Source organism: Crotalus tigris, unplaced genomic scaffold (genome assembly GCF_016545835.1).
Source record: "Crotalus tigris isolate CLP2741 ecotype Arizona unplaced genomic scaffold, ASM1654583v1 scf7180000018308.1980950, whole genome shotgun sequence".
Taxonomy (NCBI): domain Eukaryota; kingdom Metazoa; phylum Chordata; class Lepidosauria; order Squamata; family Viperidae; genus Crotalus; species Crotalus tigris.
The window spans coordinates 932,120-950,893 of record NW_024096936.1 but is presented as its reverse complement, the minus strand read 5'-3'; the positions used below and the strand labels follow the sequence as shown (position 1 = coordinate 950,893).

Below are 18,774 nucleotides of genomic sequence, written 5' to 3'. Positions count from 1 at the left end.
AGGAAAAGGGGGAAAAATGGTGGACTGCATTGTTTGGAGACCCCCGTAAAATGGTCGTTCGACCCCAAATGGGGTCCCGACCCGCAGGTTGAGAATCACTGCTCTAATGGGATATACCATATTTTCCGGCGTATAAGACGATTTTCTAAAGCATGGAAATCAGCGCCGAAGTCGGGGGTCGTCTTATACGCCGAGTCGTCTTATATGCCGGAAATTATGGTATATTAAAATAGTTAAAATTAAATTATGGTGATGGTAAATGAATTAGATTTATGTATTGGAAATTGGCTCATAACTGACTTAGGCACAAATGTTTTTATTTAATTATTACAGTATAAATGTAATGGTTACTGCTTTGTCTTTATAAAATATAACTTAAATTTAGATGCTGACAACAATCCATTACTAATTAATCACTACTGATTAATACTAATGGAATATTTTTGATTGCTACATAGATTTTTAAATATTGGATCTTTGAAACTTTAAATGACTGCTAAGTGCTACAATCTGGCTTTGCTTTACCTGTGTTTTCTCCCATGCCCTGAATTTTTTTTTAAGCAACCACACAACATTTTGCAGAGACGTCTCATGGAAACAAATATGTCAAGATTGCGGCACAGTCGAGGGACATGCTCTCAGAAAAATGATCTCTCAGCTCAGACAAATAAACTGAATCAAATTAAACTGGATAGTCCCCCCAAAACAGAGGAAGAGGATCTCATTCTCATATGCTGCCAGGTAAGCTTTTGTATCCTGTAGGAGATCTGTTAGTCCATTTCCTGTACTTTTGAAAAGTTCTATATTCCTACATCTCAAGGTAGTAGAACTTTCCAGAACAAGACTCAGGAACATTCTGCTCCAAGTTGCCTCAAATCTGAGGATAAAGTTTAAGGCTGCCTGTATCTTGTTTGGATTAAACATCAAAGTTGAAAGTCATGAATGAAGGCAAATATACGTGACCCAAGATAATGTTGTAGGATCCAGTCTGGGTCGGTCCCTGGGACCAGAGGTTTTGACTTCCAAGCTTTAGGACTCGTTCTGGAGCCCATCCGCGGGGGAGGTTGAGAGTTATGCTCTTTGGCTTAGGAGCCACACAGTTGTAGCCTATGTGATTTGTGTTACAACTAATAGAGCTACTCCTCTGATTAATTCTGATCATGGGAATCACTTCCAGTAGTTCAGCTTATTTCCTAAAGTCCTGGAGTTATTCCCCATGTTCTGAGCAATATCTACTGAGGTCCGTCCGTAGACAAAACATTGACTCAACCCAATGGCCTGCAAATTAATAAAACTGGCTGAGTTTACACAACACATTGAGCACATATTAGGCTATTGCATTTTAGTCTTGTGTGTGTCATACACCTTTCATATGTGAACCAGTTTGTCTTTATTAAAACAAATATCATTCTATTGTCCTTTGGTAAACATTACTGTGCACAGTACAGAAAAATAATAAACCATAGCATGCAAGGGAAAGGAAAGAAGTAAGAGAAAATAAAATCTGGCTAAATCTAGTTTACTTCCACACTATTTACTGTGTTTCTCTGTACTTTTCTGATTTTACAAATCATCTTTGCTTTTACCGAGTTTACACTGTGCTTGATATATTGCCGTTTGCTTTTTAAACTTTTTATCCTTTTTTCAGGATTTTATTAATACCATCAAACCATGGTGATTTTATTATTTTTCCCTTTTGCGCAACTTATTCCTTGTTCCTTCATATATTTGTTTTGCAATTCAATTCTCATTTATCTCTTATGAACAAAACATTTTGACATTTAAACATACATATTAAACTTGCATATGGCTGGTTTCAGGAAATTGACTAACAGTTTACAGCAAAAATATAAAATTTCCACTTCAAGAAACAATAAAACATCCATGATAACATTCATGCATCATGAATTTCTTAAGTACCCCATTCCCACTGCATTCAACATGTTTTTTTTCTGACATATCCAACTCCCACTTCCATATAAAAAGGGGGCATAAATATACTTTCATATACATCCCAACTTTTTTTTCAACAAACATTTCTCACATAGATTATATACTGTCCAATGTCTAACAGCATTTGACTTCTTAAAATTTCTCCATTTTGTTTTCCCATCTAATAGTCTCCGAAATAGCATGGCTTTGTAACAGGCTTTTGAGCTTTAATATATGAAATACATTTTAACTTGGAAACCACCCCTAATAATATTAGTTGATTGGGTGGGTGTTAGGTGAGACATAAGCTCAACTTATGTCACAGAGTTGTTATGATGTTTGTTTCTTGGTGTTCCCTGAGCATGCTTCTCTCCCTGCAAGGTCACATAATCAGGCTAAGTGAGCAGGAAAAGATGCAAGCTCAGAGAACATCAAGAACCCTTTAAGTCAGCCCTGTGAAATATATTCCATTATGTCAGAGTTGTTGTGAGCTGTTAGTGCTTCCTTGAGTTCCTAAATAAAAAGCAATATAAAAATCTAATAAATAAATCCAAACACTGGGTTTGTATGACCCACTGGACCACAAAATATTCAACTATATTTTAGTCAAGCATTTTGTGCTACTTCAGCTCCTGCTGTTAATTTATGGTGCTTTGTTGTATTAAGTTTTCTGGGAAAACCGCATAACCCTTGGTTAAGTCAAGTGTAGCTAAGGGTCCTTGTGAACATAGCTATTGTGTCTCCAATGCTTAGGAGTGGGAATGGAGATAGAACTTTTTTTTCCTAAAACTGTATCAAAAAACAATAGAAATACAGATAATTCAGCTGATATTGTGCAAAAATGCTGTGTTTTTTTCTACAGTGTAATGGGAAGGAATTGCAAGTTGTGGTTAATACTGGATGCCAACGCAATATAATTTCATCTGCGTGTCTGGAGAGATTAGGGTAAGCAACACTCTTTGTGGCTGTAGCAATTGATGTAAAGTAATTAAATTCTCTTGCTTTTACAAGCTGAGGTCATTATTGGTTGTACTGCTCAGTTACAGATTTAGGTCCTAAGGTTACCTTTGAAGTTGCAAGCTGAGCTAAGAATTTGCTACTGCAGAAAGGGAGAAAAGAAAATTATGGAATAAATTACAAAACTATTATTATTAATAGTGGTACTGAATCAAATAAGCAACATTTCTTTGGGCATCTATACCACCCTTCTTTCTGTCATAGAATAATGATCTTGAAAAGAGCATCTAGTATCACAGTATATATAAATAGATAGCTTTTGTTATTGTTCCTTTACTTTTGTTAAACAGTGTTTGCAAATTCCTGAACTGGTATAAAAATCTCTCTAGAAACAGGCTGAAACAGCTAAACGAGAATCTGTCTTTCAAACCAATTCTTAATGGGTACAGTTTAACAATGTAAGTCTGGAACAAGGCAGCCGTGTTTCAATAAATTTAGAACAATACTATATATTGGGAAAGAATTTTATTCCAGTGGTAATTTGGTCTGTTATTTTTTCCTGTTTCTAAAATAGCCTTGAAAATTCTTAGTCTGGTGACCATGAAACGTTTATTTTAGCAATAACAATTTACAGCCCAGGGGCCATCCCACACTGATTACTGAAAAAATAAATGCCAGTTTTTTGTAATTGTCATGAGGTATTTAAGTAACACTGTAGCTCTCAGTGGTTGTGCCTGTAATGAACTGAGCACTGCTGAGCAATTTACATTCTCATTACCCAAAGTCATCATTATATATTTAGTAGGAGTTTTATACTATAAGTTAGTATTACTTCCTGCAGAGTAGCTGGCACCTTTACTTCCTTCTCATTGGATCCAGTAAGTATATTTCTGAAGCAGGACTGGAAAGCAGGGTGAGGCTTACCTTGTTTTAGCACAGGGATGGACCACTTTTGATATTCCAGGTATCACTTCAGGTATCTATCTCAGTTAGCTATGTGGGATGGGGCTGTTGGAATGAAGTTCTACAACATGAGGGAAGCCATATATTACCCTGAACTTTGTAATCATGCCTTTCATAGCTGTTTGGCTAGAAATTAGGGAAAATGATATCTATTCATGCTATCACAAACTTTGACCTAGTGGAACAAACTGTCGAGAGTGACAAAAGAATAAACTGTAACCATATTTTTATTGTTTTATTGGGTTGAGCTAGTAAACCTCTTCAGAACCACTTCTTGTTAACTAAATTGAGATGTAGGCATGATAAAATGCAGGCTATTGATTATAGATTACTTTGATAATTAATACAGTAGTTAGATTCTTTTACTCCATTTTATATAGGGTCTTCTCTGAAGTGAAGATTGATTTGATACATTATTTTAAAAAACTTATTTAGTTGGAATATATATAGTTTCTCTGTACAACACTAGCTAAAGACATTGCAAGAGCAGCCCTTGAAACTGTCCTGCTACTTTATGAAATGTTGGCTTTTAGGACATGTCACAAAATGTGTTGTATTCCAGCCATATCCTTCTTCAAGGCATTTCATTCTATACCCACTGGATCTAAGATTTTTTGATTACTGGGTATATTCAGTATTTTCAATTCCCTTTTAATTATTTATTTCCAAAATATGTTTTATTTTTTCACATTTTGTTACCTTTCCCAACTACCAATTTGTATTTATTAATAGTATATACCACTAATGTCTTGGGGGGGGGGTGTTGAGGGCCATGCTAGACTTTGCTTCATTTGCTGGGGGCTGCATTCATTCAAAAGGAGAGCAGGGACAAGATATTAAAAATATAATTTGAATATAAACGTTGTTGTTGTTAATTGCGAAGTCGTGTCCGACCCATCGCGACCCCATGGACAATGTTCCTCCAGGTCTTCCTGTTCTCTACCATCTTCTGGAGTCCATTTAAGTTCACACCTACTGCTTCAGTGACTCCATCCAGCCATCTCATTCTCTGTCGTCCCCTTCTTCTATTGCCCTCAATCTTTCCCAGCATTAGGCCCTTCTCCAGTGAGTCCTTCCTTCTCATTAGGTGGCCACAGTATTTGAGTTTCAACTTCAGGATCTAAAGAGCAGTCGGGGTTGATCTCTTCTAAGACTGACCGGTTTGAACGCCTTGCAGTCCAAGGGACTCGCAGGAGTCTTCTCCAGCACCATAGTTCAAAGGCCTCAATTCTTTGGCGCTCAGCCTTTCTTATGGCCCAACTTTCACAGCCATACATTGCAACTGGGAAAACCATGGCCTGGACTATACGCACTTTTGTTGGCAGGGTGATGTCTCTGCTTTTTAGTATGCTGTATAGATTTGCCATAGCTTTCCTCCCCAGGAGCAAGCGTCTTTTAATTTCTTGGCTGCAGTCCCCATCTGAGGTGATCTTGGAGCCCAGAAAAATAAAATCTGTCACTACCTCCATTTCTTCCCCATCTATTTGCCAGGAATTGAGAGGGCCGGATGCCATGATTTTGGTTTTCTTAATGTTGAGTTTCAAGCCAACTTTTGCACTCTCCTTCTTCACCCGCATCAAAAGGCTATTTAGTTCCTCTTCACTTTCTGCCATGAATATAAACATAATAAAATTAATTAAAATATATTTAATCATTTTGTCCATTAAATATGAAGGCAAATTTTGGAGCATTCTGTGGATCCATCAAGGTTTTGGAGGGTTGCATAAGGCCTTCTGGGCTTTCACATTCTGTATCCTTGACATATAGGATTTGACCTCTAAAAACTATGCTTTCTTTCTTCTCCTAATTGTGTCTTTATTTGCACATGAGCTCCCTTCAGTAATACTTGGTTAGAGGAGAGACTCCCCGAACATTTGAGAACTGAAGTTTTGAATTTCATAACAAATAGATATATCATACCAATGAATTGTGACAGACAAATTCATAAATTGGGTCTTAGCAAAATTTCACAATGAATCACTGCAGGTTTAACTCCCAAACTCCTGGTGTTAATACTTAATTTAAAACTCATATAGACTTAGAGCAGGGGTGTCAAACTGCCGGTCTACAGGCCGGATGCATCACATGGAAGCCACGCCCACCCCATTGCTGGCAATGGCAAAACCGGCCCAATATGTTGCGCGACGTCACATGACGTCGCGCGTTTGACATGCCTGAGTTAGAGGCTTTGTGCTGTTCCATCAAAGAAATTACCGCTTATATTTATTGAGGTGGGAGTAATAATAGTGGTGGGAAGAAGAACATTGAGTGTAGTCTTTACCATATTCAAATAACTTCTTTGGCCATGTATCTCAGTCAGAATTACTGACTATCCAAAAGGGCAGCATAGAATAATATACTTCTGTTCCACCCCATTGATGCAGGGATGCATGATGCTGCCTTAATTGTTTTCCTTTTATAAAAAAAATGAAAGATGTTTGTATTTTTATTACTGTAAAAAAGAAGTAATTTTAAGTTAGAAATTTAATGAAAAATTGAACAAAAGCACTTTACATTGTCAAATCCATTGTTACAATAGGAAACTTCAAAATGTGAGGTTCGCTGTCTTAATTACTAGTTTTATCACCACTCTCTGGTTGTGGGTGTCTCCTTTTGCACAGCTATCAATATGACTGATTTATTCCTGACAACACAGATGATGTTTTTCTCAAAGTGTTACATTTTCTATTTTTAAGGGGGAAATTAGTTGAAATGTACAAATTGCCTGGTTTTTCTCCTTTGAAGTGATGAATAATGACTCTTTCAACTTTTAAAATTAAAATTTATGATATACCCTTACTTCGGGTATACAAAGTTTTAATTAACACTAATTGTTACAAATTTTCTTCATTATCCACAATCTTTTTTTTGTTGATCAAAAAAGCTATTCTATTGCACGAGACTGCATGATACTCTCAAGTTTTCTAAAAAATAATAAATCCTATGTTTTAATTGCCCAGAAGAAATCCATTTCTCTTATTAAATGGAACCTGTCTGAAACTTAAGTGACAAGTTATACTGATTTTTGTGCATAATTTCCCTTTTCAAGTTTCTGCACTTTTCAGCATCACAGTAAGGTTGGCTAGCATTCATTTCTGTAATTCCTGTTTTCTATTGTGATTTTACATTTTCTCATTATACTTTTTCTGAGCACATACTTTATAAAAATGATTGTCTTGTGATGTGCTTTGTTTAATCCATTTTACACTGAATATTGCTTAGAAACTCCCTCATTGCTGGCATATCTCTCGGATTTTTCTTTTTACTAGATCTTTCCTGATAACCCAGTTGCAGTTGTCCATTATTATTACTGTTATTGTTTCCACTTATTTTTTCATTTTAAGAATAAATGTTGTTCATAAAACCCTATTTATATGGCATGGTATGCCTATCCTCCTTTGTTCTGAAATTCTCTAGATTTGTATGAAGTGGGAATTTATGTAGTACTTATAAAAAAATGAAATACGGTATGGTGTGGAGGTTGTAGCATCTTGTGGACCTGGTTTTCTATACCTTCATAAGATACAGCATTTCAGAATGTAAAGCAGCTTTCTGTATCAAAGTGTTTTCAGCAGGTGAGATTATAGTATTCTGTGATGTAAATGTTATGAATTCAAATACATATAGCCTAACTAAGAAGAAGCCAGTTATGAGACTTATATATGTAAAAAGTTCTAATCTAATTTAGCCATAAACCTACCTTCCAGATTCACTTAATTGTACAATCACTTTCCTGGGATAAAGATGGACAGGAAAATAAATCGGAATCTATTGGTAGATTGTTAAGATTTAAATTGATATGCATAGATTTCTGATTTATTTTCTTTTTAAAAAATAGCAACAGCATAGTCAAGCATGTTCAGTATGTACACATGTATTCATTTATATAATTTAGAAGCCTCCCAAATTCATAAGATTCTGGGCAATTTACAATGTCAAAAATAATAAATACAGGTAGTTCTCAACTTACCACCACAATTGAGCCCAAAATTTCTGTTGCTAAGTGAGACAAATGTTAAGTGAATTTTCCCCATTTTACGACCTTTCTTGCCACAGTCACTGAGGTTGTTAAGTTAGTAACATGGTTGCTAAGTGAATCTGACTTCCCCATTGACTTTGCTTGTCAGAAAGTCACAAAAGGGAATCACAGGACTCTGGCACCCCCAACCATCATAAATATGAGCCAGTTGCCAATCCTCCGAATTTTGATCAAGGGGATACTACAACGGTTGTAAGTGTGAAAAACTGTCATGTCTGTTTTTTTCAGTGCCATTGTAACTTTGGTCACTAAGTAAACTGTTGTAATTTGAGGACTATCTGTAATAATAAAAGTGTACACCATGTGCATCCATAAAAACAAAAACAAAAAAACGCAATATAAAATTCTATAGGCCTGGGGGAGGAGTCAGCATCCATTAGGATTGGAATAGTAACTCAAAAGCAGATTTGCAGTTATGCAGGAAATGAAAATCTCCCATTGAGCCACCCTTTTGTGTTTGGTTCCATTTTGTAGATTTCAGTGTTTAATTAAGAAAAGCAATTTTGTACAATCAGAATGTTTTTCTATTTTTGTTCTTGATGTAGATTGACAACATTATCTCCAACTGCTTCCAGGGCAAGTTTGTTTTATTTTGAGTTTGTTAGAATAAGCATGGAATAACATGGAATAAACAATATAAAATTGAGATGGCGTGACTGCAGTGGACATTGAAAAAAAGAAGTACATCCTTCAGAATATTCAGAAATTACAGCGGAAGCAAAGAAAACCAGTAATTTAAAGTTTTTTGAATTGCAATACTATTATATTTAAGAAGCTGGAGAAAAAAGGAAAAGAGATGGCTGGGTATATTTGAAAAAGGAACTTTTCCCCCCTATCTTTTGCTAACCACATGATACCATTAATAGACAGAAAAATAGATCCTTCAAAGAAGCAACATCAAAGTGCCTTTAGCTCTGGCTCATCTCTGCATAGGTCATGAATCAGTCATGAATCAGTCATCTTGCAGAAGGGAACAGAAGAATAGTACCTTCAAGATGATACAAATGAAAACAAATTCTCATGGAACAAGAAAGAATTATTACTTTCAGACTAGTAGTTTTTTTAGATAGTTTTCACTGGGAACAAAGGTCAGTGCAAATGGTAAGAACAGCAAACAACTGTGATTGCCTTCAGGAATATTTTGTTCTGATTCACGAATTGCTTACCCATTCACTATCACTCCAATAAAAGAAAGTGAAATGAAAGATTGTGCTAAAGGTCATCCTTCAATTAAATATTGATATTCAACTATTTTAAACATGTATTATTAAAATAAAGTCATTAATAGTTATCTTGTCCTTTTGTGTGTGTGGAGAAAATATACTATCAACAGCAGCTGCAGCCATATACCTTGGACTTGAAAGTAGTAGTATCTCTGTGATTGTTGCACAAAATAGGTTATATCTTATAAGGTTTGGAGAACATACGTTTGGATGAGATGTAATGAGCTTGGTAAATATTGTGAAAATTGAAGAATTCCCAGAAATAAGATTTTCAGATAAGGAATTGTGAACGTAGAAGGAAGGGAGAGAGTAAGTATGCTGGGGTCTTTTAAACCAGTTAATGAAAATTAGGAAGAGTGTCAGCATTGCAATATTTCTGGTTTTTATGCATGCACTGATGCTCAGGAGGAAAGGAATAGCACTTAGGCTTATATACCACTTCACAGTGCTTTACAGCCCTCTCTAAGCAGTTTTACAGAGTCATCATATTGCCCCGAACAATCTGGGTCCTCATTTTACCAACTTTGGAAAGATGGAAGACTGAGTCAACCTTGAGCCAGTGAGACTTGAACTGCTGAACTGCTGGCAGCCATCAACCAGCAGAAGTAGCTACAGTCCTGCATTCTAACCACTTGCCACCTCGGCTCAGTGGAGTCCCTGCAGATTTTACTCCACTAATCGTTGCCAACTATAGTCCCTGTAGTTTTCTTGACAAGCTTTTTCAGAAGTGGTTTGCCATTGTCTTCTTCGAAGGGCTGAGAAAGAATGACTAGTCCAGTGGTGGCGAACCTATGGCACGGGTGCCAGAGGCGGCACTCAGAACCCTCTCTGTGGGCGCTTGCGCCATCGCCCCAGTCCTAGGCCTTCAGCTGGGTTTTATAAAACCTTTTCACTTTAGGCCTTTGCTGCCGTGTGCAAAAAAAAAAAAGGTTCAATCAATCAATTTCAACTTCTTGCAGAGAAAAAAAAAAGATCTTGCAAAGTTGGAATTGATTGATTGAACTTTTTAGTCCCACCCAGTCTACCGTTACTACTGCAGCCATGCCCACCCAATGGGCCACACCCGCCCAATGGGCCACACCCACCCGGCACCAGATGATGCATAAGTGGGTTTTGGGTTGCAGTTTGGGCACTCGGTCTCTAAAAGGTTTGCCATCACTGGACTAATCCAAGGTCACAAAACTGGGTTCATGCATGATTAGAATTTATGGTCTCCTAATTCTTAGCTTGATGCCTTCATCACTACACCAACCTGGCTGTTTTCTAAATAATACTAATTGTTCCCCATGAACAATTTATAACATCTTTAGATCAATAGCAGAAAAGCTAACTTTCTACACATCCCATTCTTGTCTATTTCTTACACTCTGGGGCTTTTGGTTTGCATTGTGTTATGTGTTGCATGAATTTAGCTGAAGAGGATGTTTAAATTTTCATTTTATAATCTTCACATATATCAACTGAGTTCTAAAATAAGGTCAGAGTACACATGCACAAAGGAAAGTGCAAAAATGCCCACGATAGACAGTATGTTGTGACGATTAAAATATTAGACTAGCATTCAAGAGTCAAGATAGAAATCCGCCATAGAAATTCAGTGAGTGACTTTGGACCAGTCACCCTGTTTTGGCTTAGCTTGCAGGGCTGTTATGAGACTAAAATAAAGGCAGATCCCTATGTTAATTGCTTTGAAACTGTTGTGGCCTGTCGGCTGCCAGAGAATTCCATAGCCAACTCAAAGGAGTGGGCGCCAGGCCCAGCATCAGGGCCAGCTGAAAGCTCCAGTGGGGACGAAGGAATGGAGCTGTCACAGCCAGGGACAGAGTCGGAGCCTGGGCCATCCACCAGCCCCCAAATGGAAAGTCTGAGACCTCCATGCCTTGAGGCAAGTGATTCAGGAGAGGAGGATCACATGGGGTCAGTAATTGATGCGCGGGTGCGACGGAGGCTGAGGAGAGGAGAACAGTGAGAGACTATGGGCCAGTCTTCGGGGTAGAAGAGTTAGAATAGAAACTTAGAAAAAAGGTGGCATATAAGTTTAGCAAAAATAACAAAAATCTATCAAGGGAAAAGAAAAACAATTTGCAATTGTAAGTAAATAATATGGAAATCCTTAGAAAAAATCTCTATTGTGATAAATCTATAGATACAATTTTGTTTCAGAGGGAGGCACTGGTTTTTTCATTGAGGACCACACTTGAAGTGGGATGCTGGGGACCTCATTCCAGAAACAAGTAGGCCAGCACAAAAATTAAATTTGCTATTTTTATTTTTCTGTCATCTTAAAAATTATACTTTGGCAATGAGAAGGAAGGCTTTGGGAATTATATCTAGGACTATCATGAGCCACTTGGAAGACCACAGATTGCATATCCTTTATGTAAGGGAACAGCAAAAAGGTCAAAAACTAAAAGTGTCTCCATGATTCACATTTGATACTCGACAGAGCAATAGAACATCATGTATTAGCAAAATATGAAAGGTTTGCCAAATGTTAAAATTATCTTAACTTTTTTTCCTATTTTTCATGAAGACAGAATAGCACAATCTGCCTTTTAGCACAAACATCCTTAACTGTCCTTCCCTGTAAAAAAATGGCTTAAAAATCATGAACTGAAGCAAACAGATGCTCTTGTAATTCATGTCTTGTAATTCAATATTTCAGATTCTCTTTTCTCAGTGTATGTTGATAAGACACCAAATCTAACCATATTGTGACAGCTGCAATTATATCACTAGCCCTTTTGCTTTGTTTCAACATTTTTAAACATAATTTTCTTATTTTTTGTTCCTAAAACAATATTTAGCCATGCAACTTTATATAATCAATAGTAATTTTTGATTACTTCTCTATTTGTTACCAATTCTGCTTTCTCACTTTCATTAGGCTAAGTTAGAATTATTTTTCTTTCTTTGTACCAGTAGTACTCTTGGAGACTTCATTAAAAGCAATTATGTCTTCTTGCCATTCAGTCAGTTGTCTGGCGCTAAGGAACTAAGCGGGGTGGGAAAACCACTAGGAAGTACCCAAGCTTCAGGCTAGACTTGGAAGTTGAAAAAGCATCCCAGAAGAAGGAAATAACAAAACTTTTTTCTGCTGTTTGCCTGGCCATGGGCATGAAGACTATGTGAATTATATTCAGCCTGAAAGAGCTGACCAGTGCTGCAACAACCTCTATCTTGGGGAAGCAGGCATGCATATTGTAGTAATATTTTATTCAGAATAGAAGAAAAAAGGGAGGGAAGGAAGGAAGGAAGGAAGGACTGATTGACTGACTTTGGACTTCAAATAGATATTTTAGACTGACATAGTTAGGGTTAGTATATAGAGTGCAACATATATTTCCCTCCTATCAGGCCAAGGTTACAGAGGACACAATGAAATCCAATTGAATCCATTTAATTATTTACACATAATGGCCAGAATCTTGCCCATCTAAAACTATAACGTTATAAGCTACTAGATATATCCTGAGAGACTCTAGGGTGTGGCTACTCTGAATCTATTTCCCCCTCCCACTTCCAGTTTGGGACTGTATAGACTCTTAATCTGGGTCTTTCTCTGGGAAAATTTTGTGTTGCCAAAACTCTCCCCCACTGCTCCTCTAGGTACACATTCCATCACACCTTCTCCCTAAAATGAACTTGCTTCTGATATTAGCACAGTTGTTTTATTTCCATCTTCAGGTTAAAAGAGCATATGAAAACCTGCAAAGCAGAAGGTGAGAAGATTTCATTGCCACATAATATGAAAGCGATTGGACATCTGGAACATCTGCCTCTTATAATGGGGACTGTCCATGTAGATTGTTCTGCAGTTGTTGTGGCTGGTAAGTGTTTATAGACACATTGCATATAACCAAGTCTTTCACCAGTAAATTTTTAGAACCATGAATAATAAACCAATTTCTCCCCATCTCCTACCCCCATAATTGCCCTCTGGAATTATGCCCCCCCCCTTAGATTTGTGTAGTTTTCACCCATATGATGTTCTGGAAATCTTTTAAAAAGTAGCTGTTCTCTCAGGCCTATGGGTGGTTGTGGATCTCTGTTGTGTTTTATAGTACATAGAATGCAGTTTGCCTGGACATAGGTTTTTTATTCCTTACTGTTTTTATCTTTTAAACTGTAAGTTGCCCAGAGTTCTAGGACTAGGTAGCCTGTGGATTTTAATAACAATAACTCCTGATTATATTGGTTGTATAGTATTTTGCAACACAAAATTTTGTTTGATAGTAGTGGAACATGCATGTTCCACAGATATGTATTATCTCAATCTGTTGCAGGTGGAGAACACATTTTCAATTTATATTGTATTTTAACTTCCAAGGATCACAAGGACATACAGTAGCTAGTGAGTCAAATATGCGATTAATAATGAAACATAATAGTTTTGTCACTTTTTTGTTCTGGAAAATTCTAAGATATTTTTTTTTCAAAATTTGGAGAATTAAAAATTGCAAAACTGCCACTGTTTCGGTGGTACTCGGACAGCACTTCAACAAGAAGATGTTCTGGACATCCAGCGGAGAGGAGGAACTGAGAAAAGTAACAATATCACATTATATCCTTAATGTGCTTCATAGCAACAGAGCTCCTATAAAGCTCTTTTTTTAAATGCATCTATCTGAATAGTTTTTGTATTTTTTTTTTTCAGAAGATAATGAGAAAAGCTTCTCCCTGGGATTACAAACACTGAAATATTTGAAGGTAAACTTCTCTTTTCTTGGTGTTCTTCCTTTTGCACATCCTTATCCTTTTTACTCCTTTTTAATTATTTTCTAATGTATTTTAATTTATTCATCTTTATTTCTTAGTGTGTGATAAACTTGGAGAAACAAAATCTGATCCTGGGGAAGACAGACAAGGAAGAAATTCCTTTTGTCAGTAATGCTTCTATTCATGAAGAGAAGTGAGTGTTTTAACTGTCAGGCTGTACTGAGATTTAAGAGGATGTTATACAGTTAAATTTCTAGCATGATGAATATGTGGGACAAATGGTTGGGATAGATTTTGTTTGTTGCCAGAGAGCTCTCATGATTGTTCACTATGCACTATCAATGGTGTATTTATTACATTATTGAAAAGTAGCATGAATGAATGAGTGCCCAGAAAGCTTTCAGTGCTAAGTAATATGTGGTGGAAAGCTTGGATTTTTCAATGAGTAACAAGCCACATCTGTATTTTCATGTGCCTAGAAATGTGTTCCCTATTCAATAACTCTCGAACTTGCTTTCTTTGATGGCATTTTATCATTTCTCCTGGTACTCATCATCATACTAGCTGGGTAATATAAATTGGCCCTAAATACATGTTTTCTAGATACTATGCAGATACTATGATCAAGTTTAATATAATTTAATCTATTAGTCTTGATCTAAAATCTGTCATACAACTAATAGATATTTTCTCCAGACCTTCTACTGGGCTTTCAATCTTCCCTGTTGATCTTTCTGTTTTGACTCACTGCTTGCCACGTTGCCAAAAGAAACAAAATAATGTTACCACTTTGCTCCTAAACTATTCATGTGTGTACTTTGGGAGAGTTGTTACTGGTGCCTCGGGCAGTTGATGTAAGGTGTCATGAAAGCAAGGAAGCAAGTATTCATTTGTTGCCATATTTTTAAGGGTAGAGCATTTTTCTGTCTTTGGTGTCTACTCTAAATGACTTAACTAATTTTGGATGCTGTGCTTTTTATTCAAGTGGGAAATGGACAGTGGGTAACCTCAGGCAGCAAACAATCTTGGCCTAGTCCTATCATAAAAGTTGACTCTTAAGAAATAGGTTCTTCTGACAAAAGACTTAATGCTACAATAAAATAAGCATTTAAAGTTGTTCCAAATACTTTTGTTATCAGCTCCCCTTTCCCTTAAATGTCAGACATTAGAGAGATGGAATTTGTAAAATTTACACACAGCTGGAAAAAAAATTATGAGGTGCCTTACTTGCTAAACAGTTATTTCCTAGGGCACATCCTCATGGCAGCCACCTGCGCTCCTGGTTCAGTGCTGTAGCACACAACTGGAAGCCTGGGAAGTGTCCCTGGAAAAGGCAGGTACCTTTTTCCTCCAGATTTGCTTGTGCTAGCCATACAGATGGCGTTGCCTTACAGTTTTTTTTTTCTATCAGAAGAATGGGGAGTAGCCCTGGCTCTCATAGAGTGTGTGGCTTTGATATATTGCATGAGCAGAGCGTCCACTGGGCACATCCTTGCTCTAAGAGTTGGGAGGTGGGGGAAAAGGCAAAAATAACTCTCTTTTGAGAGACTGTCCCATTCATCTCATTTCAGCTCTGCTGATGCATGAAGAGAATATAATCCTGGCTTTGGAGAAATACTGTGTGGTTGAATAAGAAGATGTCAATACCAATAATTTCAACCTGCTAGACTACAGCTAGACTGTAGCTAAATGAAACAACATCTATTTTTCAGGCATTCAGGACAGCTTCAGACTTTTATTTATCATGTTGAAAATCTGGATTATGATGTGTAAATGGACATCTAAGTCCAATCTTAAAAATGGTGTTCTCGGTCTGGCCATCAAGTATGAAAAATTTTTTTTTCCATATTCTATTGAAATCTAATATTTGTTACAATTGGATTTGAGAAATAAACCTCCTCTTGCAAAATTGAGGTTGGGGAAAAGACGATTTTATAACTTTCTTTTTGGAACCAGTTGTGTTTCGCTGCTATGAATAGCTTCTGTTAATCAGCTTTTTCAGTGGATAAAAATGAATTGTTTGACATTATCGAAGAGCTTTCATCTGAGTAATTCACACAAGTTGTGGAGGATTTTTTTTTATTCAAAGGAATTGCATAATGGTTTGATTGTAATAATATAACTTGATCTAAGGTTCTTATTCAGTAGCATTTTACTTACAGAAATTGTTCTTTGGGTGGAAATGGAAGGAGGTACCATTTTCACCAATTTGCCCTCTCTCTTCCAAATTCCAAAGGATTGGTAGGCTTTCAAGAGTAGTATATGATTGCAAGGAGAGAGTAGATCTTCAGGGAAGAAGGAAAATCACCTCCCTAATTTCTTCTAGTAGCAGATTCACAGATTTCTCCCCACAAATGAAAAGAACCCTTCTATTCTCAGAAGGGTTACTTTGAATCAAATCTTATGTATTTTTCAAATGTATGTATTTCTCAGAATTTACAGAAATTCTATATGAAATGTTCATGTTAACAGAAAGAGGTTGGAAGCCAAATTTTATTTTTTAAATCCCAATACAGCCTTGAAGAGAATTTCAATATCTGTTAGTTTCAATGCTAATATTTATGATATGATTATAATCATACATTAATTTTGCTGCATAGCAATATGTCGTTAAATTTGAGAACTTAATTAGTCCCTTTTTTTTTGCTTGCCTACAAGCATTCCAGATTTAAATATGGATGCATCATTTTAATGGCAAGGTCATCTGTATCCATCATGATTGTCTATTTACTGCTAGTAATAAACTGACCTACTCATACTTGCCAAAGAATCTAAAAGTATGTTTTAAGACTGATCCAGTCTTCTTGTTCAGAATCTGAGCATAGATTATAGCAAGATAAATATATGTGTGTGCATTAAATGTTACAGGAAAGAGTCTTTCTAGGACAACATATTCATTGTCTTTGTTTTTAACCATACTTTCTTTGGGCTTTTCACTAATGGATGACTACTAGATTCTCAATAATATCAACTATTACCAAACAGTGTTAAGCATTTAATAATATTTCCTGTTCTCTTCATAACTTTCTCTTTGTAATTTAAAATTTCCAAGAAGGCTGTAATATATATATATATATGGACATTTCCAAAGTGACATTTTCTTGTGTTTTGTTTTTGAAACATCTAATTAACTGTGAATTAGTCTTAGAATAAGCCTATTGAGACTGTGCACACAGGATGTTTACTTTCCATTCATTATGATGCCACTACAAATGAGGTGGTCTGCAAATTGGAGCATGCTGCAGCAGTCATAAAACTGTGGCAGCATGCATATAAAAATGCATAAAGCTACTTAATTACCTTCACACTATTGTGACAAGATGCAAGATGATCCTAAGAATTATTCCTTGCTTGCATAGCAACTCATGCAAACAAATATATATATATACTGGACAGCTGTTTTAATATACATTCACTCTTTAAGAATATGGGGAGCTGTTCTGTAGATAATCTTCCATAACTGTTACTCTTCAATCAAGATATTTCTCTTGAGCTTCTGTCCTTAGCAGCTAAAGCCATTATAGCAAGCTTGAATTGCTATGATTACTAGCCTTGAATTCCATGGGTCATATAGTTACCATCACAGATATGCTTCTGATTACAATATATTAAGTGCTTTGCTGGAAAGGGGCTTCAGTAGAGTTGTGTGTGCGTCTCTACGTGTGTCTGTGGCAATATCAATATAATGGATGCAAAAACAGTTTAAAATACATTGCATCCTTATTAACTTGTCAAATAAGAATTTGTGTTGAATATGTATTTACATTGTTAAGAACTATCATTACACCAATGAAAGCACTGGAATCTATTTCTAATGAATGTAGAGTCAACATTTTTGGAGTTAGGTCAATTTTTATTATTTGATTTGTTCAGTCTATATTTGAAGAGACTAAGCTGCAGTATAGTTAAAATACATGTACTTCTGGACCTCTTTAAGTCCATGTTTTAACAAATTATAATTTGGCTTTCTGCAGTTGGATTAGCAACATCCGTTTAGCATTGACTATGACATTATTGACAAAGTACAAGTGCTTGGAAATATTTTTTTTTATGTCTGTCATTACTCTGGTTAGTATTTATAACATTTGTACATATTTAAAAAAAAGAAAAATTCTGTGTTTGCAAGGTGAACTGCACTATGTATATCTCTGGTTTAAAAGAAATATATATTTGTCTAAGTAACTATGCCATTGGTTTCATGAATTTATTACTTGAGTGTTTATTACTGTGCTGACAAAAATAAAATATAATAAACTTCTATTAAAGTATACATGATTGATTCTTAAATGCTTCCCAGGAGCCTCGTCCACTGGATTCACTCTGATTTTTATTCTGTATTCTGATTTTATTCTGTTTGTGAGGCAAATATGGAGCTCGTTTGTGAGGGGCGATTCTGTGTCTGTGAATCTAGATGTGTAGGAACTTCCCTTTCTCTTGCAAAAGAAATGGCGTCCTGCATGAAAGTGAGGGAAAGATTGTGAGAGGATTGTATTCCATTAGCTCATGGAAAAAGAGAAAACAATATGCCCATCGGAGCTGTTCTGTAAAAGGAAACATGGACAAAGCAAAGTTAATCAAGCAAGGACAACAAATTACTATAGTTTCAATTGAATTCAAGTACGAAAGATAGTAATGAATAGGAATTACTACTCATATATATTTAACTTTTCCCCATGTGTTCACATTAAAAACTGATTCTGTTGCAACTTTGTGGGATCGTATCTGACTGTAGAATCATTGGTTATATATCTCCATTCTACTAGAATATTGCCTTTTTTAATGTACCAAATAAATTAATATTATCTATTCGTTAGTTTATAGCCTGTCTAATGAAAATTAGAATGTGTGTTCCCAGCTTCGCTTTGATGGAGAAGCCCCATAAGTAAGCTGCATGGGTTGCATGCATTTGGGAATCCAAAAGGACTCCTCCTTGCTGCTGGC

General features: G+C 36.2%; 1 protein-coding gene across 7 annotated transcripts in view; it reads left to right on the top strand.

Annotated features, from left to right (window-relative positions):
• Nucleotides 1-18,015, top strand: part of NRIP3 (nuclear receptor interacting protein 3) — a 31,287-nt gene extending 13,272 nt beyond the window's left edge. The window contains exons 2-8 of one of the 7 annotated variants that reach the window (XM_039350228.1): nt 583-741; nt 2,795-2,877; nt 12,802-12,944; nt 13,772-13,824; nt 13,932-14,026; nt 15,083-15,166; nt 15,405-18,015. In XM_039350228.1, the coding sequence (XP_039206162.1) occupies nt 583-741; nt 2,795-2,877; nt 12,802-12,944; nt 13,772-13,824; nt 13,932-14,026; nt 15,083-15,166; nt 15,405-15,420 (633 nt within the window). In that variant the 3' untranslated portion in view covers nt 15,421-18,015. Of the gene's footprint in view, nt 1-561; nt 742-2,794; nt 2,878-12,801; nt 12,945-13,771; nt 13,825-13,931; nt 14,027-15,032; nt 15,171-15,404 lie in introns of all 7 variants that reach the window. The other 6 variants (XM_039350227.1, XM_039350224.1, XM_039350223.1 and 3 more) reach the window with 6 other exon arrangements.
• The last annotated feature ends 759 nt before the right edge of the window (nt 18,016-18,774 follow it).